Source organism: Archocentrus centrarchus, chromosome 20, assembly GCF_007364275.1.
Source record: "Archocentrus centrarchus isolate MPI-CPG fArcCen1 chromosome 20, fArcCen1, whole genome shotgun sequence".
Taxonomy (NCBI): domain Eukaryota; kingdom Metazoa; phylum Chordata; class Actinopteri; order Cichliformes; family Cichlidae; genus Archocentrus; species Archocentrus centrarchus.
Window position 1 is genome coordinate 8,415,207 of NC_044365.1, and position 25,747 is coordinate 8,440,953.

The window sequence follows — 25,747 nt, forward strand, 5'->3', positions numbered from 1 at the left end:
CTTTACCTTACAGTATTAAACACCTTGAGGTGACTCTTGTTGTGATTTGGTGCTATATAAATAAAACTGAACTGAATTAAATTGCTCTGTGGTTCAGTTCTGATGCTTAGGGGCCCATTGTTGGTGCTTTTGGCAGTAGACAAGGGTCACCATGGACAACCTGACTGGTCTGTGGCTATGCAGTCCCATACACAACAAACTGCGATGCACTGTGTATTTTGAAAATTTTCAGCAATTTGAGCTACAATAGCTAATCTGTTGGACCACATGGGTCAGCCTTCACTCCCCACAAGCACCAATGAGCCCTGGCTGCCCATTGCCTTGTCGCTGGTTCACCATGGAACACTTTTGTATGGTCTTTACCTTACATTATAAAGCACCTTGAGGCAACTGTTTACTGTGATTTGGTGCTATATAAATAAAATTGTGCCCTATGTCAGCTGGGATAGGCTCTAGCCCCCCCCCCCCCCAGCCCTGAACAGGATTAGCAGAAGTGAATGGATGGATGGATAAATAAAATTGAAGAAGAGAAGAGAGATACTGAATACTGCAGACCGGGAACACCCAACAAGAGCTGCAGTTTTCCAGATGCTCTGACCCAGTTGCCTAGCCAGCACAATTTGGCCCTTATCAATCTTGCTCAGATCCTTACACTTGTCCATTTTCCTGCTTCTAACACATCAACTTTGATGACAAAATGTTTACTTGCTTCCTAACATATCCCACCCACTAACAGGTGCCATGATGACAAGATAATCAGTGTTATTCACTTCACCTGTCAGTGGTCATAATGTTGCCTGATTGGTGTATATGAACTGTGGTGTGAACTATAGCCAAAAATGAAGAGCATATGACCAGAAAAACTAGAACATGTAGGGAATGTTTCCAAAAGTTAACCTATATAAATTAGTTTCATCAGATATTTAAAATTAATGAATTAATTCAGCTGACCAAATGGGCTGAGGAACTCTACCAATGCAAGAGCACTGCAACCTTAATTAAACTAAGAATGGGGAACAGCTAAAAATACTTGATTGGAGAGAACTGTTCAACTAAGATCTTTGCTTTTCTATATAACTAAGACTTTGTATGTCATCAGAAGTCTATGCAGAGTCTATGCCCACACATCTTACTTCCTAACCACAACTTCCAGCTCTTCTACGAGGAAACTAATCTTTTTCTAAACCAGCCCAGAGATTTTTGAGAGTGTCCTGGGCCTGCCTCAGGACTCCCTCTCAGTAGGACACACGTGAACACTTCACCTAGAAAGCATACAAGAGGCATCTTAGTCATATATCTGAACCACATCTAATGGCTACTTTCAATGCAGAAAAGCAACTTATCTACTCTGAGCCCCTTTCAAATGACTGAGCTCTTCACCAGACACCCATTGGAGCAAGCTAATTTCTGCTACTTGTATCTGTGATCTTATCCTTTGTTTCTTTCAGCTTTCTCTTCGCCTCACCAGATTGGCATAGCACTCACAATTCTGCAGCCTTCTGTCAATTTCCTATTCCACACTTCCCCTCATTCATGAACAGGACCCTGAGATACCCTGAGATACCAATTCCTCCCTGACCCAGAGAGGTCACTCCACCCTTTTCCAGCAGACAACTATACCCACACAATTCCCTTCCTTTACCCCCAACCGGTCACAGCAGATGGCTGCCCCTCCCTGAGCCTGGTCCTGCTGAAGGCTTCTTCCTGTTAAAGGGGAGTTTTTCCTTCCCACTTGCCAAATACTTGGTCATATGGGGTTGTCTGATTATTGGGGTTTTCTCTGTATCACTGTAGGGTTTTGATTATAAAATACCCACTCCCCTTAGTGTCACACAAACTCTGTTTCCTAATGCAAGAATCAGACAATGCGTTTGAGTCTTCAATGCTCAGTCTTCTTATTTGACGTCACCCAATGCCAGACTGAATTATTGATCTACTGCTTGAGCTAAAAGTTGAGAGAAATTAAACTTTTGAAATCACAGTTATTCAGGGCAACTTTTGGTCAATGAAATCCATCCGTTTTCTTAAGTACGTGTCCAGTTTAACATCGAAGGGAGCTGGAGTCTGCCCTGGCTGTCATTGGGTGAGAGGTGGGGGGACACCCAGGAGAGGTCATTAGTCCATCACAGGGCTAACACAGAAAGAGCAAAAGCCATTCACGCTTACAGCCAATTTAGAAAAACCACTTAAGCTAACATACATGTTTATACTGTGAGAAATCCAGGGTACCAGGGAAGAACCCACATAGGCAAAGAGAGAACATGCAGACTCCCCACAGAAAGGTTCCAGCTGGTGGATTTGAACACAGTACTTTCTTGCTGTGAAGCGACAGCACTAACCACCACACCACTGTAGAATCAAGTCTGAAAATATTCTAACAGGCAAGATGGTGGTCTGAGCTGATCAGGATCAATTCAATTCAATTTTATTTATATAATATTATATAATAATATAATATAGTGCCAAATCACAACACATTCACTTTATATTTTAAGGAAAGACCCTAAGCCCAACACCCAACACGACCCCCTATGAGCAGCACTTGGCAACAGTGGGAAGGAAAAACTCCCTTTTAACAGGAAGAAACCTCCAGCAGAACCAGGCTCAGGGAGGGGCAGTCATCTGCCGTGACCAGTTGGGGCTGAGGGGAGAGAGACAGGACAAAAGAGATGCTGTGGAAGAGAGCCAGAGATTAATAATTGCTAGTGATTAAATGCAGAGTGGGGTATAAACAGAGTAAAAAGAGATGAATGAAAGCATAGCAGCATAACTTAGGGATGGTTCAGGGTCACCTGATCCAGTCCTAACTATAAGCTTGATCAAAAAGGAAAGTTTTAAGCCTATTCTTAAAAATAGAGAGGGTGTCTGTCTTCTGAATCTAAGCTGGGAGCTGGTTCCACAGAAGAGGGGCCTGAAAGCTGAAGGCGCTGCCTCCCATTCTACTCTTAAGTATCCTAGGAACCACAAGTAACCCAGCAGTCTGAGAGCAAAGTGCTCTATTGGGGTGATATGGTACTATGAGGTCTTTAAGATAAGATGGGGTGTGATTATTCAAGACTTTGTATCTAAAGAAAAGGATTTTAAATTCTATTCTAGATTTAACAGGGAGCCAATGAAGAGAAGCCAATATGGGAGAAATCTGCTCTCTCTTTCTAGTCCCTGTCAGTACTCTAGCTGCAGCATTTTGGATCAGCTGAAGGCTTTTCAGGGAGCTTTTAGGACCGCTTGTGTCATGGCCGGCGCTGAGACGGGCCAAAACGGAGGACTCCAGAGACAGACATAACTTAAAAGAGGTTTATTAAGGCTGGGAGGAGAATGAATACCAAAATCCTACGGAGGGGTGACGAAGGGAAAACACAGGGAACTCTGGAACACGCGGGCACAAAACATCAACGACGCAACAAAGAACACATGGAAACTGAGGGCTTAAATACACAATGGGTAATCAGGGGAAGAGGAAACAGCAGGGCACAGCAGGTGAGGCAAATAAAACTAATAACACAGAGGAAGCAAAACTAAACACAAAACACAGGGAAACCAGACTGTCAAAATAAACAGGAAGTGACTAACCAAGGAACATGCAGACTTAACACGGGGAACAGGCACACAGACTTAGGACAGAGACGCAGACTAGTCACAACACTAGGAGACACAAGGAACCAGAAATAGCTGAGGGCAAAAATACAAAAAGACAACAAAACATGACTCGAGAAACAGAAACAATACCAAGAAAACATAAAACACTGGGCCACCGGCCCAGGATATGACAGCTTTATAATAATGAATTACAATAGTACAGCCTAAAAGTAAAAAATGCATGAAGTAGCTTTCCAGCATCACTCTGAGACAGGATGTTTCTAATTTTAGAAATACTGTGCAAATGCAAAAAAGCAGTCCTACATATTTGTTTAATATGTGCATTGAAGGACATATTCTGGTCAAAAATGATTTCTCACGATTTCTCAAGATTTCTCACAATGTTACTGAAGGCCAAGGTAATGCCATCCAAAGTATCTGGTTAGACACCATGTTTTTAAGATTTGTAGGGCAGAGTACCATAATTTCTATCTGAATTTAGAAGCAGGAAATTAGAGGTGATCAGGCCTTTATGTCTTTAGGACATTCCTGCAGTTTAAGTAATTGATGTGTGTCATCTGGCTTCATGGATAGATAAAGCTGGGTATCATCTGCATAACAATGAAAATGTGTGCAATGCTTTCTAATAATACGGCCTAAAGGAAGCATGTATAATGTAAATAAATTTGGTCCTAGCACAGAACCCTGTGGAACTCCATAATTAACCTTAGTGCATTAAGAAGACTCCCACTTTACATAAGCAAATTGGAGTCTGTTAGATTCAAACCACTGCAGTGCAGTACCTTTAATACCTATGGCATGCTCTATTCTCTGCAATAAAATGTTATCGTCAACAGCATCAAAATCTGCACTGAGGTCTAGCAGGACAAGCACAGAGATGAGTCCACTGTCAGAGGCCATAATGAAATCATTTGTAACTTTCACTAATGCTTTTTCTGTACTGTGATGAATTCTGAATCCAGACTTAAATTTCTCAAATAAACCGTTCCTCTGCAGTTTTATAACTACTCTTTCAAGAATTTTTGAGAGAAAAGGAAGGTCGGAGATTGGCTAACCAAGCTAATATTAAGAGAAACCTTGACTGCATCATCACAGTTGGAGTTTGGCTAACCATCAGGCAACTCAGGAGCAGAAAGTGTTGTTCTATTCACACTATATACAGTGGGGATAGGATGCTGTTGTTGTCAACTGAAGTTATAAATCAGGTGATGGACAGAATGCACCAAGGACCTCTTCAATCTTATTGACATGCCTTCCATAGAGGAAGCATAGTCTAGGTATGAGGGGTTGACTTGCCTCTCACTAGGGGTGAGTTAAGTAACATCTTGGTGGCACATGTGGTGGATATCATGTGCCCTGAGTTCCCTAAGGCTCTGGATGTTACAGAAAAATGGACTAGTTCTAATATAGCACTTTTTTACCCTGCCTGAGCAGAGGGGCTCAGGTGGTCTTAATTGACGTACTTCTGCAACATTGCATCAAGGTCTGGGGCAGTGCCTCTGGACTGGCAGTTCCCTTTTTTAAGAAAGTCACTCTCCGGCGGTTTGCCGGAAGAGAAGGAATAAGAATTATGCTGGGTGGAAAGTCGGAAAGTCCAACTTCCAAATCGGAATTTTCAACTGAACTGTTCATTCAAGTTGGATTTTCAACTTGGACAGACTCAATAAACCACGGGATCCAATTCTATCCATGAATTGATGCAGCAATATTTTTAAGTGCAAAAAACAGGCATTGCACTGTAATGATGGATGAATGACTACCTCTTCCTTGTTAGGAGCAAAACAAATCCTATTCTTCCATGTTTTTTCAACTTTACTATTAGAACAATTTCCAAGTGCAGTCAGCTCAGGAGCGGTGTCACTCCTAGCACCGACGTCCGATTTCTGAGGTAAATGGAATGCAGCATTAGTCAAATTTGTGCCACAAAATGTTGATGTGCCCACTCTCGGTTAGAATGAGTGGAGGAGTTTAAGTATTTTGGGCCATGCCTTTGACAGACAGATGACACCTCTTTTTTTAATGATGAGCTAAAATACAAAATGTGCCTTTAATCAAAAACTCAAATAAAATGATTTGATGATCAGACTTGTGTTTCTTCTGTGGTTTAATGGCTGGATGTTGTCAAAAGAACAACTATTCATGTTTACAGACAATCTGAAGTTACTCTGTTCGGAAAAAAGTCTGAATACATTCATGTTAAGATGATCTTTAATTATTCAAGTTAAGAATACAGAAAATCAAATCTGACAGGAATAATCAGCTGCTCTAACAGAGGGATTTACACTACACAACCAATCATTAATGATATTGCAACTTATGCTTCATAAAACATCTCAGCATGTTTGCTGGGCATTGCTAGGAAACAGGGCATGAGTTAGGGGTTACTCCCAACAAGAAGTGAGCAGAACTCAGATCAAGAGCCTTGGTCAGGTGAGACTTAAAAAGCTGCAAGTTCCTCAGACAACCTCTGAAGCTGGAGCTGGTCGACAGGCAGTTCTGTTTGACACCCACTGCAGCAGAGAGACAGACAGGTTAAAATTAGCCTCAGGTATGTTAACACTTGTTAAATCTGTTGAGCATCTGTCACAGTTAAAAGGGTCTCACCTGGATATCCTCCTAGGAAGACAGGGTTGTTAGTTTCAGCAGAGGTGGATTGTGGGTAGGGGTTTGAGGTGGTGAAAGTTCGCTCGTCTATAGTTAAGCTGAGGGTGTGTTTGGTCTTTCGGGCTAGCAGGCGGTGCCACTGTCCATCGCAGAGCATCTGGCCAACCGAGCGCACTGACACTCGACCTGCCCCATTATTCACATTGAAAACAACCTGAGGAGAAAAACAGATACAACTTTATTTTTACAAATAAAACTTTATATACACAACTAAAACTTTATTTGCCCAATTAAAACTTTTGTATACATCTATAATTTCAAGTGAACACGTGAAAGTGAGAATAACAGAAGCTCTGATGTTGTCAGTAGTGCAGTTATTAGAAATGTCTGGAAAACAGGTGGCAACTCGCTCAGATCACTCAATTCTTCAGTTGTGTGACTCACTGGGGCTCAGTGTTAGACCCATTACTGTATACAGTACCAGCCAAAAGGTTGGATACCTCACCTATGGGAGAGTGTGTCCAAACCCTTGACTGGTATTGCACATAATGTATGAAATGGGTTGGCCAGTCACTCCTTTGTCTCTGCTCACCTGTCCGTCGATCATCTCCAGTCCAATAGCATCAACTTTCACACTGCTGATTCCTAGAAACACTCCTTCTGATTGGCTTGATTGAAACTCCAGAGACACTGTCATGTCCGAGCCAACCTTATACCCGTCATGCACTGCAGATGCACACACAGCATGTGATCAGATCATATTTACTTTTTAACAGTATTAACAAGCACATGAAACCATAATAAGATAAAAAAATATTTATCCTAAAGTTAGGAAACTCCTATGTTAAACACAACAAACGTAACATAGAAGTATAATAGTGTGTAGCTCAATGAAACAGCATTTCTGTTTTTGTGGCAGCAGAGCTGAATCACTCTGTTAGATTCAGGTCATCTGCATCCTCTCCAGTAAGTGATATACAGTTAGAGCCATAAAAATGCCACAGTTTTTGAAGTTTTGCCTCTGTCCATAAATACAGCAGATTTTAAATGAAGCAAAGAATTGAGATGCAGACTTTTAGCTTTAATTTGAGGTGTTTGACAAAAACATCGTGTTAATGGTTTTGGAATTACAGCCTTTTTTATACATTATTCCCTATTTTCAGAATTTTCCTGTGTGTGTGTGTGTGTGTGTGTGTGTGTGTGTGTGTGTATATATATATATATATTAGGGGTGGGACTCGATTAAAAAAATTAATCGAATTAATTACAAGCTTTGTAATTAATTAATCGAAATTAATCGCATTTTAATCGCATTTCAATATTTGACATGAGAAATATTAATTTAAGTTTAGTTGATGAATAAATCAATATACATAAGCTTAAACTTCAAAATTTTGTTTATTTTCCCACCAGTCTACTACACAGACCAACGAAGGGTGGAAGTGCTCCTGTGATAAGCAAACACCTGAAACTAAAGTTAAGCATCATAACTGGATAGTTTTATTCAACATTAATGTCTCACTTGTTATAGTTGGAAATTAATCATTCTCTCAGCTGTATTCCTTGATGTTGAAATGTGTTATGCTTGTTTTAACAGCTTATTTTGAATTAAAGACTTAAAATTAAACCACAAAAAGGAGAAAAAGTTCGTTCTCCGTTTAACAGCTGCTTTTACACAGCTGTGCTTCGCACTCACGGTTGCTAGGCGACATGAGCTACGCAGAGGTGATGGCAGCTGATATGAAGGCTAGCTGCTCACTTCCGGCCTTTGTGGTGTTCGTGGGCTGCGAAAGACGTGGGCCGGGTCCTTCGCAGGATGCGGCCCCTAATTTGGACATTGTGCGTCGATATAATCTGTATGCCGGGAACTCGTGCACTGAGAAACGCTCCACGGTGCAAAGTGCGTTAAAATGCGTTAAAAATTTTAACGCGTTAATTTCCCCGTAATTAATTAATCGAAATTAACGCGTTAAAGTCCCACCCCTAATATATATATATATATATATATATATATATATATATATATATATATATATATATATATATATATATATATATATATATACACATACACAAAATAAAGATCAGAGTGATCAGTCTGCATCTTTGCTTCAATGTAGATGAATGTGTCTTTAAGTTCAACTTACTCAGTTCAGCATATCCACTTCCATTAAAGTAACTTCCTGTCTGGTCCCTGCTGAAACAGGAGGTGACATCATGCTGTGAAGCTGGCTTAGACAGATCCAACACGACACCATTCAAACTGACCGCCCGAACACAACCTGGAAAACTGCTGCTATCCTGAGAGCCAGACAGGGAGAAAGACAAGTGGACAGACAGAAGGAGACGCGTAAACAGAAAGGAGGAAAGATTTACTGATATAAGAACATCCTCCAAAACACCTGGCTCATTATGTGTCCTCTGACTGATAATGATAAACAAGAAAATTAAATCATAAGTACATGTGGTACACAAAGGTTTGTGTCCCTTGTGTATAAACAGTGAAAAAATGAAAAGCAGCCATACTCTGATCCTTCTGCTGGTTACAGTGCGAGGTGTTCCTCCAAGGAAAACTTTATTGTCCACATCCAGCTGATTTCCTTTGACTGAGATGGAGTCAGGTTTCAAACTGTTGACAGAGACTGACATCAACCGCTGGCCCACCTCCGCAATCACCTGAGACACAGTGAACAACACACATTCAAAGTATTTAATCAAAGCCCAACACCAAAGCCGGCAACCTCATCAGCTTCAAACTTTACTTAACCATCTTAAGTTTGAGATATTGGTTTGTCTGCAGTGCCTGATGTCTGATTAACTCACAGTGTGCCACTCTCCATTGTTAACAGCGACCGATGAGGTGATAGAAGCAGGGCCTTTCCCCAGGTCAGCCGACATCATCAACCTCCCCTCCTTTAGTCTGAGGACAACAAAGTCCATCTGCTTGGAGTCAGACAGGAGGAGGATCAAGCCGTCCAGGGCCCAGCTTCGGAATAACAACCTCATCGACACACTGAGGATGAGAAGAGACAATAGCAGAGACACAAGGGAGACAACACAGCACAGACAACAGTAATAAGACAACAGAGCAAAAACACAACACAGAACTGACCACATCTGCCACCTCTGTGACCTGAGAGTCGCTTCCATTGTTATGGAAACTCACCTCTTTCGGACTGTGCTAGGGTTGATGATGAAGGTCATGTGACTGTGTTTGGACAATCCAAACTGAACTGCTGACGGCACAAAGGTTGGCTCTGCATTTGATGCACACTGCATCACACACAAATCAATAACCAAGAACGGCATATTAAAATCATCAATGATATTCAATGCATTACCAATAATTTAATAATGAGTATAGCAATTACCGTTAGACCTTCAGGTGGCCGGGCACTCAAGTATGTGGACTGAGGTAGAGGTAAATGAGTGGGGTCTGGAGTTGGATATACATCCTGGTCATCAGGAACCACCACCTCCCCAGCCTGCTCTTCCAACACACATCTGTCAAACGCCGCCCTCTCATACTTCACAGCTCCTGAAAGGTCAACGAGCCTGCACAAAGCCACAAAATCAAAAGAGTCGACAAATCAAAGAGACAGAACCCAGCTGCTTTATATTAATCTGTGTCCCGACTCAGGGGCTGCATCCTTTGGAGAACACAGCCTATAAAGGCCAAATAGACTAGCTGTTAAATAAGTTGTTGAACTTAGTACTTGCAACACAAAGTGCCACACCTGACTCCCAGGTAACACTGACAGCAGCAGCCAACAATCAGGACCCACCCAAAGATGCATTAACATTTTTGACAGCGATCCATAAATCCTGTTATTATTTCTTTTTTTAACCTTGACTGACAGAGAAGAAGAAGAAGATTCTCATCAGTGTGGATGCCTGATGTACAGTACCGCGCAGTCTTGAGGCACCACTCATTTCTTTATATTGGGTTAGGAAATGGGATTCACTGAAATGTGCAAACATACATGGAACTAGAGAATATAAGATGAAAACTGAATTTGTGAAATTCTAAGCAAGCCAACATTTGGTATGGCCGCCTTAATTCTTCAGGACATCCTGAACACTCTTATGCATTTTTTTACTGTGGCAGAGCCTCCACTGTGTAGAACTTCACTGTTGTACCTCTCTCTTGTTCACACTGATGATGATTTGAAACAAAAATTTCAAACTTGGACTCATTGCTCCATAAGCTTTTTTTAAGCCCACTTCTGATGAATGAAAAATAGACAAATGAACTGAATCTTTTTAGGATATGATGCACATGCCAAGTTTCAGCTAACAGCATCTTGTTGGTGCAAAAATATTATTTTATGCCAGCCAAACTGCATTATCTTTGGCATTTTTTGTAGAGTCAAAAGAAAATGGGTACAAATTGTATATTACAATTTTAAATTGGTTCTTTGGTAAGTTGTCTGTTATGCGTAGCCACAACCCTGGCTCATCCTTTGAGTAAGGTGCCTTTTGTTTTGCTTAAATGATTCATATTTAAGCGTTAAGTAGCTCTGAAAACGGTGAAGTGTAAGGACTGCACTGAAAGTGGGTAAAAAAAGTAACCAATGTCCAAAGAAAAGACCTTCCAAAAGGTGGGAGAACTATTACTCAGAACAACTTCTAAAAGTTACAAGAAAGCAGCTCTTGGAAAGCAAAATATAAAGAAAGTGGCCGAAGACTTTTGCACAGTACTGTACCTCAGGCCAAGAGAGGAACAATCCTAATTAAATAAGGCTGGTTAAGTTCTGCAAGCTCTCCATTACCGTTGCTGGTAATTTTTCAGATGGCAATATTTCATAACCTTCCAGTAAAAATCACAAAATTAAGTATGACGTGGAGTTGAAAAATTATCCCTGTACATACTAAGTATACTATTTGAAAACCCTGGTGACTTCAGAATACCAATGGGCCAACCAAATCCAGAAGCCCCTTTTAGTCAACAGTCTACTCCACCACTGGGCAGTGTGCACTAGTGTAATCTTAGGGTGATACCATAAAAGACCTTTACAACCACAGCTCGTACCAGCTTCCCTTGCAATGGAGGCTTTAGGCTTAACTCATTGGCACGGATGCCCCGAGCTTCCTCGAGGATGCAAAAAAACCTCTTCTGGAGGTGGCAAACTGCAGACGTGTCAGGGGCTTCTGCCTGACATCTCAGCTACCCGTTTGGTTTTAAAAGGTATAGGACGCTTTAGATCAACCTTTGAATATCTTAAGATTAAAAATGAAAGCTTTGATTTCTTTTATTTAAAAACTTTGGCCTCAGAAAAGAGGGACACATCTGTAAACTGCATTTAAAGGAGCCTTTGGCATGCTGCTGTGATGCATTCAGCCTTTGAGTGCAGCGTTGGAAATATGCAGCCCCTGAACTGGCACACAGCTTGCATGTGTAAAAGACTTACGCTCTGGCAACCACCAGGTGTTGGATGCAGCCTATGAACATCCTAGATAAATCCTGCAATCTGACTGGTAGATGGGCCTCCTTGCCTGAAGGCAGCCCACCAATAAATAAGGAGGCTGGAGAAAGACGAGAAAATACACCCGGCAACAGAGAGACAAGCTTCGCGTGTTCCTCATCAACCTGCATTGACAGAGATCTGAGAGACAGGTGAGACAGGTGAGACAGGTGAGCCACGCCAAACATGTGAGCATTTTTATGCTAATACTTACTTCCTGTTGATGGTAATGATCACAGAATGTTTCATTCTGTCACTGAAAGATCCTCCATCAGATTTCATCAAGGTTACCCTACGAGTGGCTCCACCCACCTCACCAAGCTCCACCTCCAGTGCTCCTGAGTCTAGGTGAACAGACAGGAAGTGCTGCACATACAGACATGCATACAGATAAATCCAGGTTAGCATCAGTCACATAACTTTAATACATGTAGCTATGCTAGTTCTTGCATACAGACTGAATATTTGGTATACATGACCAGGGGTTAAAGTGGGCTGAAAGGAAAGGTGTTCCCTTCGGTTAATGAGAAATCTCACAGCCAGGTAATATATAATACTGTGGAAAGAGTTCATTCTTCATCTGCTGTAACCTGGCATTGCTTTCAGCTGACATCATGCAGACAACAGTAATAATAGAATAACTTAATGATATATCCCAAGACCCACTTACACCTTCAACATATCCTTTACTCCTTTGTGCTGCATTCATGTTCAGATGTCAAAGTTGTGTTTGTGATACCTCAACATCCTAATAAATTTTAAAGTTTTTTTTTAATACATGTATTGGATGGATAATAATGTGTTGCTGAATTATGTTTTTGTTATATATAATAAATGTAGTATACGGTAAATAATTTTGAGTTATTCAATGGTTGCATGAAAAAGTGGACAGTTCAGTCAAGGCTAAAGTGGTTTGTTTGCAGGATTTTGGTAACGCACTCTGTGGGACTGTGCAGAGCAGCATTGGTTACATCAGCAGACATGTATATTTAAGGTGATGATGCAGATTAAATTTACTCACTAAATTTGACCTTTCATACTAGCTTCATACTGTATAGAGGTTGGAAATCAGCCATGAAAGTGCATGAAACATCTTGTTGAATTAAACTGGCTTCATTGACAAAGAGTAGGTCAGCTGATCACAACCTGTACACAAAGTAAAATCTACTGAAGCTCACAGTGCAAATTATTATATGACTTATTTCTCTGTGATTCTTTCTCTCATGATGCAATGTTACCCCCACCTGGCAAAGCCCACTTTAAACCCTGTATATGACACAAATCAGTCTCACCTGTCTGTATGAGTGGTCATTACTGAAAGCAGCCAGCAGGAGCCCTGATTGGTTGCTGGAGGAGAAGGAGAAGAGCAACTCTGCCTCTTGACCAAATGATGTTGGATTGATCTGAACGTAGCCTCCGGCCAACACAGACACGCTTCTCACCGCCTAGTCAATAAATTAATCAATCAAACAATTAACCTGTAACTTATCAAGTTGTTGAAGTGTAATTAGTGTTCATCATAAATTTCAGTTAAATCTGATTTTATTTACATAGCACCAAATCACAACAAAAGTCACCTCAAGGGACTTACTCACTATAAGCTAAGATAAAGACACTACAATATTCGAGAGAATCCCCAACAATCAGACAGCCCCCTATGAGCAGTACTTGGCAACAGCTGAAAGGCAGGAAGAACAGGAAGAGACCTCTGGCAGAAACAGGCAGGTGAAGGTAAAGAGAATTATAAAAAGGGGGCATAGAGACCAAAACACAAACTGTGGGAGAGAGGAAAGAATTTAATGATATGTAAATGTATCAGCAGTGAAAAGAGGTGAGTGGAAACAAATGCTCAGTGCCTCGTGGGTAGGCCCCCAGCAGCTTGATCCTGTAGCAGCACTAAGGTATGAACTAAAGGATGGTTCAGGAGCACCTGATCCAGTGTTAACTTCAAGCTATATGAATATGGAGACTTCTAAGCCTAATTCAAAAAGTAGGGAGGGTGTAGCATGTGAAGACTGAAAGTGCTCGTCAAAGGACCCAAGGGCATTGAGGAGCCAGTGAAGTAGCTCTCCAGTCAGGATGGTGTGTTCTCTTAGGAGTATTACTCCAGAATATAAAGCAATATACAATAGACATGCAATAGACAGCATTTTGAGGCGACTTGTTGCGATTTGGCAGTATATAAATAAAACTGACTTGAATTGAGCCCCTCTGCTACTTAACTGACAAGATCAATATCCCAGAATTTAATTGACCTTAATTAAAGGTATTCCTTTCATTTTTTTGAGCAGTGTATATTGATTTATGTATATTTAAATTCAATACCTTAAGTACGCAGCCTTTCCTGACTCCATGTGCATCTCTTAGCAGGTCAAAGTTGGATCGAGCAATCTCCACATTCTTTATACAGCCCACATAAGACCGGGATGCTACTTGTCGCCTAACAAATCACAGGTGGTAACACAGTTAGCACAAACCTGTTCAATTACATTATCATCACCTCTGCCTTCACAAACTCACCTGGTTGGTCTGGAAGCAGGAAGTCCACCAATGTAGATGGGGTCAAAGTCAGAGCGGTTCAGGTCAGAGGCCTTTCCAGGAGAGTCCGCTTCCAGCACTTCCTTCTCTGATGACTGGTCAGCTGCCATAATGGACAAGTAACCTGGCCACACACAAACATGTCACACAACAGAGCAGACACAGAGCTGCAAATCACTGCAGTCATAGCATCACTGCTTTGCAACAGTGTCATTAACAAGTCACAGCAGGAGTATCAGTATTGCAGTATTAATAGAAGTTATATACCTTTGCGTTTGTTCCTCTGCAGTGTGATTTTGTACCACACTCCAGTGTTGTACTTCCTGTTGGAGGCCAGGATAAGAGCACCTGAGCCAAGGTCAAAGGTCAGACGAACACGCCCCTCCACCAACTCCATGGACAGGAAGTCTCTCTGTTGGTGACGGAAAGTGAGGTCATGCGTATGTCTCCATAATAATAAGAGGCCCAGCAAAAAGTGTAGCTGTGTATATCATACAGTGTTGTTGGAGGCCAGGTACAGCAACAGTCCGACTGGAGACAGAGTTTTAAACTGCAACACGATGAAGGTGGAAGTAGCCCGCAGAGACTTCTGCACCACTGAATAGCCAGATCCATCAAAGTGGAAGGACGTTTCCTCCACTTGGGGACTGTGAGCGAGACAGGATGCAAAATAGAATTTCCATTAAAAAAAGTGCACATTTAACAAACTGTAACACGTGTTTATGTTGCCTGCATGTAAGTGCTGTACATATGTGTGTATGTTAGACCTGTCTGAGTACCTGCTGAAGCAGCCACCACATTCTCCCTCCCTCATGTCGTAGTTCCAGAGTCCAATGTTCTGCTCGTTAAGCGAAACTTCACCCAAACAGCCCTGGAAGGTGGAAGATCGCAGTGCTGCGGGCCTCTGAAATCAAACACACCGAGTTAGCACCTCTTCACCTGCACACACACTTTCACAACTGACACGCCCCAGTATTACCTGTGTATGAGCTCCCAGCCCTCCAATGTGAATAAAGGTGTTGCTGTCGATGTCTAAAACCTGGACGGTTCCTAGTGATGTTGCTGTTACCACTGGCAATGGAGCTGAATCAGAATCCAGCTGATGGACTGACAGCGCAACATGTGCTCCAAATCTGCCAACATAAGGACACTGTGACATACTCAAATCCTGCTGTGACCCTATATCCAGCTGCACTGTCAATGGTGTGATAAGCTGTGTGTTTTTACCGTGTAGCATTGATCTTGGTCCATCTGTTGTTGGTGATAGACAGTCCAGGAAAGCCAAGCCGAGTGCTGCCTGAGCCCACATCCCACAGCAGGGAAACGTGTCCGTTATTCATCTCGACAGCCAGGAAGTCCATCTGAAACAACAGCGTCACTTAGAACACAGAGTGAAACAGTTCCTGCTCATTAACAGGAAGTGAGTATATTGTTACCGTGGTGTTGCTGCCCAGGTAAAAGAGCAGGTTATTTGGACTTGTCGTCTTCACAATCAGATTCAGAGTGTTGAAGTTACTGGACTGAATCTGCGGTCTGTAGGAATGAACACAGTCTCTGTCCGCCTGCAGCGCCACCTTAATCTGATGACATTACACCACAACACCGTCATCATCATCATCATCAATGCAATATTGTGGGATCTTAATCTTGCAATCTAAAGTGCTTTGAGATAACTGTTGTTGTGTTCGCCCTATATGAATAATATTAAACTGAATTATCATCATCATTGTCATAGCTGTTCTTAATATAGAATTCTAGGATTTCATTGGACTGGTTGGTGTGTGTATACATGCTTATGTACCGATGCTGCCTGTCTGCGAGCCTGATAGATCAGCTCTCTGATGTCAGACAGGTTTCTGTTCAGCGTTTCTCCCAGCATTCTCAGGGGCTTTATTCTGTCCATCAGATGCTGCGTACGATGCTCCATCTCCTCCATCTTATGCTGCGCCTCATTGGCTGAGCATACAGGAAGTGTTAGTCTAAACATTTTGATTTTTATAAAACCATTTGTGTAAAATCTCAATGACAAACCTGCAGAGTGTGTAAGAGTCACCAGCTGGCTGGTCTCCCTCATTGTATTGTTGGTGCTTTCCACCAAAGAAGAAGAATCCTGCAGCTGCACTCTCAGTCTCTGCAGCTGCTGTAGCGCCTCCTGCAACCTGGAGTTTGCTGTTGCAACCTGAATCTGAGTCAACTGCAACAGCACAGACGAACCTGATGGACAAGATTAACACAATTGTATCAATACATCAATGCACCAGTACATCAGCATGTCAGCCCTCTTACCATTAGAAAGGCCCTGTAGCTCTTTGATTGGCTGACGGAGAAGGAGGCTAGAGTTACGGACACCATATTTGACCAGTCGCAGTCTGCTAGTTACCATGGAAATATTCAGCTGCAAGTCTAAACAGAAACAAACAGACTAAAGTCAAGTTTCATCTAAAAGTAGCTACAATTCACACAGCCTCTTGATCAGTCCACACATGGCTGATGTGCAGGTGCCATTTAGGTCACATGACATTTTATTTTTTAATCACTGTGTTTCAGAAACATCAGACCTTCAGCTGCTTTGCTAATTCTCTGGCTTCCTTTCAAAGCATCAGAGGAAACTTTCAGTTTCACCCTGCCTTCTTCTGACAGTGGCTGCTCTGATTGGATGGTCTGAAACACAAATAAAATGAGGACATTTGTACACAAACAGTTCCACATTCACATTAATGCACTGCTGTCTCAGACTGAACACACACGTACCGTGTTTAGAGCCAGGGAGGCTGAGGCTAGGGCCACTGAAGCCATCTGCTGGGCAGAGTCAACTCTTTCTGTGATGTCACTGTCAAACTGAGCCAGCTGACTGACATTCTGAGACATGTTACACGCTGATGACAGAGAACTGAGAGGGAAGAGTTTTTAATTCAGTGGGAGAAAGAAAAGGAATCCACAAACATGGCAAGAGGAACACACAATACCTGTGCATGGAGAGGGCATCGCTCTGCAGCAGCTGGGCATGGTTCTCTGCACGGTAAACATTCTCGAGAGCATCGATCTTCTTCAGCCCAATAACCAAACCATTCACCTGTTTTCTCAGAAGGGGGCGCCACTGATCCAGTTGAGCAGCCAACACGTCAACCTGCTGATCAGTATGACATGATAATTATCATGACAGGCACCTGCTGGACAGCATTATTATTCACTGCTGTAGTTTCTCTTACTGTGGTGCTGTTTGTTAACTCCTCTGTCAGACTGACAGCATCTTGGAGCAGCAGCTGCCTGTCCTCCATCAGTATGTCCAAAGACAGACACAGTGCACTTAGGTTCTGGTGAACAGACTGACAGAAAGAGAGAGAGAAGCTAAGAAAAAGAGAATGTCATACATGTTTTACTAAACAAAGCAAAAAAAAAAAATCTGACATTAGAAACAGGAGGAATTACAATGTTATAACACGTACAAACACAATGTCCCTTTATTTAAAAAGCGTTCTTCAAAGACTTGCTGCAAATCCATTTTGTGTGCATTCAAGGGAGATTCTGTTAGAGCTGACTAGCATTTACACAACTCCTTTCTAGTCTCACTGCTTTAGATGACAAACTAGAGTTAACCATACATCCTTTATTCTACACTCAACATGCAAACTCCATCCAGAAAACCCAGAAAGATCAGAAAGTACCACATTATTCCAACAGAGTGCTTCAGTTTCATAGTGCAGGCTTACTTATGGTAGAGCTTTCAACCATAAGGCTCCTCTACTGTGTTTCCAGTGTGAGGTTAGGAGAAAGCCACAGTTTTCACTTTTAAGATTAGCTTTAAACTTTTTCCTTTTTGTGCACTTTAGTGGGATTGGGTGATTTTGCTTCTGTTAATGTTGCCTAATGTCTTCTTACTATATGTCCTGCTTACATGAATACATTATTTAAAGAAACAATTTAATAGGCCCCAGGGTCCTGTGCATTCTAAAAGGAAACAATGAAATTTGTTCCCACCAAGCCATAAAAAGAACATTCGTTGAAAGAATTCACTGAAATGACCCTATTTAATATTCCTAACTGCAGGTCCAAAACTGCAAAATAGTCATTATATCATTGAGACATTAATTGAAGATATTCACATCTTTTCTTGACCTCATTATGTTTTCTGGTGTTATCCGAGAAAAGTGACTTAAAAAAAATGTGGCAGTTTTTTTTTTTTTTTTTTAACTATTTCATTGGAAATTGGAAAACACCGTAACCTCATTTCAGCCTGCGGGCTGTGCATCTGTAAAGCCCACTTGTTTGTAGGTGCGTGCTTACCTGATATTGCTGCAGCAGTGTGTGTGCAGTGTCCAGCAGCATGTTTGTTTCTGTGTTATGCTGTACTGCATCATTCAGCGTCGTGTTTGCATGTTGCAGTGTTTTAATGTCAATAGTGAGTAAATTGGAGATTGGGCAGAGCTTGTCATCAATGGCCACCCTGCTAGACAGGAAGTCCATCTGCAGCAATTGGAGGAGAGACTCTGAAAGGCTGGAGAGAGAGAGAGAGAGAGAGAGAGAGAGAGAGAGAGCATGTTATCACTGTACAAGTGTGTTTTTTTTATTTATCACATGGACTGATTGAACAGACCTGAGCTCCTGATTGGCTGCAGCCTCTGCAGCTGTTAGATTTACATCTTTGATGGCCTCAAATATGGACTCCACTTCCTCCAGCAGATGTGTCTGATTGGCTGAGCTGAGTACTTCCTCTGCAGTCTGATTCAGTAGTGCTGCCTTCCTCTGAAGCACTACATCAATTATAATATTCATGTTTCATTAAAAGCAACTTCTGCTAGTTAGAATGTCAGTGTGTCATCATTCGTCATTCTCATGTCCTGTTATTTACCCCAAATGTTGTCTTGAAGTGTACTGATGCGCTCTAGCAGTAGTGCACCCTGGGAAAAGCTGTTGTTGGTGGACACACCCACTACCTGGACGTCGCTAGACAGACTTTTGACCTAGCCAATCAGGAAGGAGGAAAAACAAAACTCAACTCCTGTGTACTGTATTGATCATCTGTGATTGCAGACCGCACTCACACATGCTGTAATGTTTTACATGCTGGTTCAGTTATTAGATGTCGGTCAGTGACTGATGTAGATGAACTTCCATTATTGAGGGTGTTTTCACAACTTCAGTCTGTTTACATCAAACTCTGGTGTGTTTTCCCCCTTGGTGCAATTTGCTTTTGGAGATGTGCACAGTAATCCCCCCTCCCCCGGCTGCAGACCAAAACAACCACACCCAGGTCCTTTGGAGGAGGAGGTCTCGGCCCGGCTCCAAACCAAATTTAGAGTGGTTCGTTCATGGTGTTAAGGTGATCCAACCTTGAGCCAACACGAGTCGCAGCTGTACACCGCAAGATTGAGCCAAATGCCTTCCAGTCTGGGATGCTTTGCATACTGGGATGTGCCAAATCACAACAACAGCTGGCTTGAGGTGCTTTGTATCGTAAGGTAAAGCTCCTACAACAGGGGTATTCAACTCCAGGCCTCGAGTGTCCTGCAGGTTTTAGATGTGTCCCTGATCCAACACACCTGAATCAAATGGCTGAATTACCTCCTCAGTATGCAGTCAAGTTCTCCAGAGTCCTGCTAATGGCTTCTATATTTGACTCAGGAGTGTTGAAGCAGAGACACATGTAAAACCTGCAGGACACTGGCCCTCGAGGCCTGGAGTTGAATACCCCTGCCCTACAATGATACAGAGAGAACCCCAACAATCAGACGACTCCCTGTAAGCAAGCAGTTGGTGACAGTGGAAGGAAAAACTACCTAAGACAAACGGGTGTATATAAATGGTCAGCATGAACTAGCCACTAGCTGTAAAACTGATGTAAATTCTCCGTGTTATCCCAGCACTTTCTTCCTGAGTATTTACTTTTGCTGCTCTTGCCCCAGACACATCTGGCCAGTAAGCAGACTGAACGTTCTCACACAGCTTCTCTGTGTGAGAAGAAACCAAACCAGGGGGGGAAAACTACAAGTTTACAAACTCATTAACTGATTCAAACCAGAGTAAACAAATGTGTGAAAACACCCTGTGACAGACAGAGATTCCTGTAATGAACCTTCAGCAGACAGAGGTGTTCCTACCTGCTGCAGCAGAGAGCTGAGCTCAGAGGTCAAATGATTTAGGCCTTCTTCCACTCTGGACACAAACATCATACTGGAGTTGTTCTGTGAAAACACCACCTGGACAATAACAACATTTTTTAGTTCAGTTTGTCATACATCATGACCCGATAAATAACCTAATCACATTTTTGTACCTGCATGTCTCGGGTCTGATTCTCAAGCAGCCACAACTGCCGATAAGATGACATGGCAATGGCACTCAGGTTGAACAACAGGAAACGGTTGTGTAGTTCATCCAGCTCATCCAGCAGGACTCTGGTACACTTGTCATTACATGCTGGAATCAAAGAGAACATCACATCAACGTATGCATGTGTGTGTGTGTGTGTGTGTGTGGGGGGGGCTCATAATAAATACTCGTAATACTCACACACGCACTCGCCTTCCTGGAAAACGTTCCTTTCTTCACACTGATCACATGACTGACCTTTGACCCCAAGCTTACATTCACACTGTCCAGTCAGCATGTCACAATGCAAGTGGAGGGAGCCCCATGCACTGCAGTTGCACTGTGAACACACACCGCCTGGCACTGATGGGTTTCCATAGTAACCAACAGAACACCTGGAGGAGGGCAGTGTGATGTCACAGCAGGCAGATTTTCACGATAAATGTATTAATTAGATGACAACTTCAGTCTATGACAGCTGGTCTGCAGACAGACAGTGATGTCATGCTCTCACCTCTCACAGTATCTCCCTTGGTAGCCGGTCTGACAGGAAGTGCAGCGGAAATCACCAGGTGCTCCCTCCAAAATGCAGGTGGGACTAAAGCTGCATACATACAGAACAAAATGTCAAAAGTTAAATCAAATGAGTTCCAATCAAAAAAGGCTTATTGTATCTATTTAAAAAATTAATGCTCATTAACAAATACTAAGACTGAACAAAAGCTAAATGATGCATTATATCCAGGCACTGATAAACATTTGAAAACAGTAAGTATATTTGTATTTGAAAATGTTACTTTGGAGCTTCACATCAAACTTTGTATTTGCACATCCTTAACTTAGCTCGTGTATTTAATAGAGTTATAGGAACATAATAGGTAACACAGTGGTTGTATCTCCCTGGCAGCTCGGCCTTTTCTGTGTCAGTGTTGCATGTTGTCCTGCTGCCTATGTGGGTCTCTTCCCACAGTCCAAAGACTGTTATATTAATGCCTGATTATGAGATTGATTGTAAGTATGGATGCAGGGTAGATAAGATGTGTGTAGAGTAAATTTTAGACTTTTTAAGTCTCGATGAATGGGTGCACCTGTTGTTCCGCAGGGGGCAGGCACACAGTGAGCAGTCACTGATAGAGCCTTTGACATTTCCATAATAACCTGTGGCACATTTCTCACAGCTCCGTCCACTGGTGTGATGCCGACAGTCCTGTATGAAAAAATACAGACTCTGCAGCTGTAATACTCTGTGGTGACTGTGGTTCTGTCTGTAATCTTCTCTGAAGTATGGAATGGTGTTGGCATGTTACCTGGCAGGCTCCCGTCTCAGCGTCACAGCTCTGGCTGTGGTTGTTGCAGCGACATGGAACACAGGGACGAACAAACATCGACTTCTGGCTCTGGGATGACAACTCAGACTGAGGTTGACGGAAATAACCTACAGCACACTTCTGCAGGAAGACACAACACAGAGGCAGAGATGGATAAGAAAGAGGGATGGGTCAGAGAGAGAGAGAGAGAGAGAGAGGCTAGAAAGACATAGTGGTTAGAGAAAGAGAACTGGGTAAGAAAATAGCTTTATAGCTTTGGTGATGGTAGCTGTAGTTAGTGTTGCTCTGCCTGAGTGCCTGATATTCCCCACATGAAGGTTCAGTGGTTACGTGAACTGGGCCTCAATACAAACCATCAATCAAATAGTCTTTATTCACGAACTTCTGCTTTATCTACCTCGTATCCATACCTATTCATATTCAAAATTACTATTTTTAATTAACATAAATGTCAACCTGTGCAAAGAATCTGGACCTTCTGGAGAAACCCAGGCAGGCAGACAGAAATCCACACAGGAAGAGCCAGTTTAACCCCAGAACCATCTTACAACTGTGCAAACCACAGAAAATAAAAATATAAAACATATTTCAGTATTGCTGAAATATGCAAGACTTTCCATGAAGAAGATTTCATCTATTATACCCTTATATTATATCCTTCAGCATTGATAGTGCCCATCCAGATGTGCAAGCGAACAATTCAATAGGCACGAATGCACCCCATACCATCAGAGATTCAGGCTTTTGGACATGGTGGACATGTTTCCCAAAAGGAATTTCATATTTCAGTTTATCTGACCACATTAGTTTCCACTTTGCCTCACTCCATTTTAAATGTGATTTGGCTCAGAGACAACGGCAGCTTTTCTGTATCATGTTCACATCTGGCGTCTTCTTTGCAGTTTATATTTTGTCACAATCCTGGGATTGTCTTGTGTTCTCTGATTATGTTTATTAGTATTCTTTCGTGTAGGTCTTCATTATGGTTATTGTGTCCTGTTCTTGTCTTCCTGCGTCTCTGTGTTTCAGTGTCTGTTAGTTCCTATTTTAGTTTGACAGTCCTGTGTTTCCCGTGTATGGTGTTGAGTTTTGCTTCCTGAGTTTTCATTAGTATGATTCTGTCCACATGTTCTCCCTCATCATTCCCTGTGTATATATTGTCTGCATTTCCCCCTGTTCTCTGCTGTGTCCTCCCTCATGGAGGTGTGCTTTTGTTCCATTTTTCCTGTTTGTTTATATTTTGGATTATTCAGCAATAAAGTCAACATCTACATTTTTGCTGTTGGAGTTCTGCTTTTGGGTCCCCCTTGCTTGCCACACTGCTCACACATGACAGATAGAGCTTTATGTAACCTGCATTTCGGGATGGGACAGCAAATTGTGTTCACAGACGATGAGTTCTTGAAGTGTTCCTGAGCTCATGCAGTTTTTTGCAGATTGGTGAACCTCTGCTCATCATTCCTTTTAAGAGACTTTGTCTCTCTAAGATGTTCTTTTTATACCCAATCATGTTGCCTGACCTGCTGCCAATAAACCTAATTAGTTGCAAAGATGTTGCTGTTTCTTTTTAGTACTAGATACTTTTCCAGCCTTGTTCTGCCTTTGTCCCAACTTTTTTTTAACTTGTTGCTGTCATAAAATTACATTTTTTAAAATGAAATATGAAATAATAAATAATGAAATAATAAAATATTTTATCTTAACCATTTGATATGTTTTCTATTTGTATTGTGAAAAAAATGTGTCCTGTTTTTATTTAAATTTCACACAACAACCCAACTTTGTGGGAACTGGGTTGTCTATAGGAGGAGGTCACGCATTGAGAAGTGTTTCAGCTTTTGGTAAAAGTTGGCTACAAAAAAATCTGGATTTTTTAAACAATTATTTCATGATATAGAGGCATGCCACCCACTGTGCTGGTGACGTGGTAGTTAGCACTGCTGCCTCACAGCTAGCAGGTCCTGGGTTTGACTCTGAGACTGGGATCTTTCTGTGTGGAGTCTGGATGCTTTGCAACCAAAATCAAAAGTAACAACGTAAAACGTAACATTGGAACAAGGCTGATTGCACAGTTAGACTGTGTGTCAGGATAATTTCTCATGGCAAAGACATCTAAAGTTTGTGTTTCTCTGTTGTTAGTATGATCAGAGCCCAAGCCGCCCCTTTAACCTTCATCAATCTGGTCCCTTCCAACTCACTTTCGCCCCATTTCAAATTCATTCATCTATTCTGTGAACCTCAGGCTTGATTACACCTTTTGCCACTTTTCTGTAAAACCTTCCCTGGTCCCATAATCTGAAAGGTCATTCATCTCCAGCATGTGTTTGACTCCTGTTTAGATCTTCTTCAGCGAATCTTTGGAATGAGCATATTTCATTTTTTCGTTGATCGGTGCTGTATCAGGAGCCCACATCACAGTGAGCAGCTCTTTTTTTTACTTGATTCCTTCGTTTCAAAGTGGCAGTCATACATCAAAGAGCGACGTGTTTTAGAATCCAGAAGAACCACGGAGAACTTGAAGACGTCCGGCACGTCTGCCTGATATTTTTGATGGTAGACCTTATCCACGACAATGGCGCCCTCGCTGTCATCAGTTCTGAATATCACCAGTCATTCAGATCTGCATCACTTTTCACTACCTTCATGTCACCGATGATGTCCTGAACTTCGTCAGTGACTTTCACTCCAGATGCCATTTTGGATCTGATGTGTGAAGGAAACAGCCAGCAGAGAAAAGTGGCCCTGCTGCTTCAGAACGTGGTGATTACCTGACATGAAAGCCCGGTGTATCCAGGTGGACAGATGCACGACTCGATCAGTCTGGCCATTCCTCCTCTGACCTCTGAATCCTCCACCTCCACTGCTGTCTCCATGGTAATGTTAGAGATCCTTAAAAAAACAGCACAAGAAATTACATCGACAAAGCTGCTGATGTCACAACTACTGACCTGTGGAGACCTGTGGAACCAGCTCCCAGTTTGGATTCAGGAGACACTCTCTCTCTGCTCCCTTTAGGAGTCATCACAATGGATCTCACCCTATCCATAGCATCCTATTCTGCCACACTAACCCTCTGCATGTCTTCCTTCACTACATACATAAATCTTCTCTATGGTTTTTCTCTTTTTCTTATGCTTGGCAGCTCCATCTTCAGCATTCTTTATCCATCCCACGCACATGTCTAAACCATCTCAGCCTTGCCTCTCTTACTTTGTCTTCAATCTTCAACTCTGCCACCTCCAGCTCCACTTCCTGTCATTTTGTCAGTGCCACAGTCTCCAAACCATACATCATGGGACGTCTCACAACCTCGCCTTTTATTCTTGCTGCCATCCTTCTGTCACAAATCATCCCCGACATCCCCGTCTCTACCCACTCCACTCTCCCTGCAGTCTCTTCTTTACCTTTCTTGTGCACTGTCCATTGCTGTGGATGGTTGACCTGAGGTATTTAAACTTATCCACCTTTACTACTTCTACTCTTTGCATCTTCACCATTCCACTTGCCTCCGTCTCATTCACATACATTAATTCCATCTTGCTTCTGCAGGCTTTTATTCCTTTTCTCTCCAGTGCATACTTCCACCTTTCCAGGCTTTCTTCCACCTGCTTCTTGCTCTCACTACAGATTATGTCATCTGCGAACATCATAATCCATAGAGATTTCTGCCTACCTCATTTCAGGATGGGATGTCTATCACCCTTTGATAGAGCTTAAAATTAGGGCTGGATCAGGTGACCCTGAACCATCCTTTAGATATGCTGCTATAGGTTTAGGCTGCTGGGGGACCCATCATGCACTGAGCACTTTTTCTCCATGCCCATCTTCCCATGTACTTAAATTTCTCCCATAGTTAATTTTTTTGCTCCATCTCCCTCCTTTCTCTTCTCTTTTTCCTCACCCCCA

General features: G+C 42.2%; 1 protein-coding gene across 1 annotated transcript in view; it reads right to left on the minus strand.

Annotated features, from left to right (window-relative positions):
• Positions 1-5,713: 5,713 nt before the first annotated feature.
• Positions 5,714-25,747, minus strand: part of lama1 (laminin, alpha 1) — a 36,527-nt gene continuing 16,493 nt past the window's right edge. The window contains exons 29-64 of the mRNA XM_030756536.1: positions 24,610-24,730; positions 21,821-21,961; positions 21,602-21,720; positions 21,028-21,117; positions 20,715-20,908; positions 20,479-20,621; positions 20,303-20,401; positions 19,054-19,165; positions 18,799-18,955; positions 18,489-18,699; positions 17,414-17,530; positions 17,171-17,334; positions 16,956-17,094; positions 16,763-16,865; positions 16,491-16,607; positions 16,236-16,418; positions 16,006-16,160; positions 15,641-15,784; positions 15,432-15,565; positions 15,184-15,337; positions 14,984-15,108; positions 14,701-14,851; positions 14,472-14,616; positions 14,187-14,328; positions 13,992-14,106; positions 12,959-13,111; positions 11,881-12,032; positions 11,613-11,807; positions 9,573-9,756; positions 9,368-9,474; positions 9,025-9,214; positions 8,728-8,877; positions 8,349-8,502; positions 6,794-6,927; positions 6,202-6,415; positions 5,714-6,107 (exon numbers count right to left, since the gene is read on the minus strand). Coding sequence (XP_030612396.1) covers positions 5,953-6,107; positions 6,202-6,415; positions 6,794-6,927; positions 8,349-8,502; positions 8,728-8,877; positions 9,025-9,214; positions 9,368-9,474; positions 9,573-9,756; positions 11,613-11,807; positions 11,881-12,032; positions 12,959-13,111; positions 13,992-14,106; positions 14,187-14,328; positions 14,472-14,616; positions 14,701-14,851; positions 14,984-15,108; positions 15,184-15,337; positions 15,432-15,565; positions 15,641-15,784; positions 16,006-16,160; positions 16,236-16,418; positions 16,491-16,607; positions 16,763-16,865; positions 16,956-17,094; positions 17,171-17,334; positions 17,414-17,530; positions 18,489-18,699; positions 18,799-18,955; positions 19,054-19,165; positions 20,303-20,401; positions 20,479-20,621; positions 20,715-20,908; positions 21,028-21,117; positions 21,602-21,720; positions 21,821-21,961; positions 24,610-24,730 — 5,263 coding nt within the window. The 3' untranslated portion in view covers positions 5,714-5,952. The remainder of the gene's footprint in view (positions 6,108-6,201; positions 6,416-6,793; positions 6,928-8,348; positions 8,503-8,727; positions 8,878-9,024; positions 9,215-9,367; positions 9,475-9,572; positions 9,757-11,612; positions 11,808-11,880; positions 12,033-12,958; positions 13,112-13,991; positions 14,107-14,186; positions 14,329-14,471; positions 14,617-14,700; positions 14,852-14,983; positions 15,109-15,183; positions 15,338-15,431; positions 15,566-15,640; positions 15,785-16,005; positions 16,161-16,235; positions 16,419-16,490; positions 16,608-16,762; positions 16,866-16,955; positions 17,095-17,170; positions 17,335-17,413; positions 17,531-18,488; positions 18,700-18,798; positions 18,956-19,053; positions 19,166-20,302; positions 20,402-20,478; positions 20,622-20,714; positions 20,909-21,027; positions 21,118-21,601; positions 21,721-21,820; positions 21,962-24,609; positions 24,731-25,747) is intronic.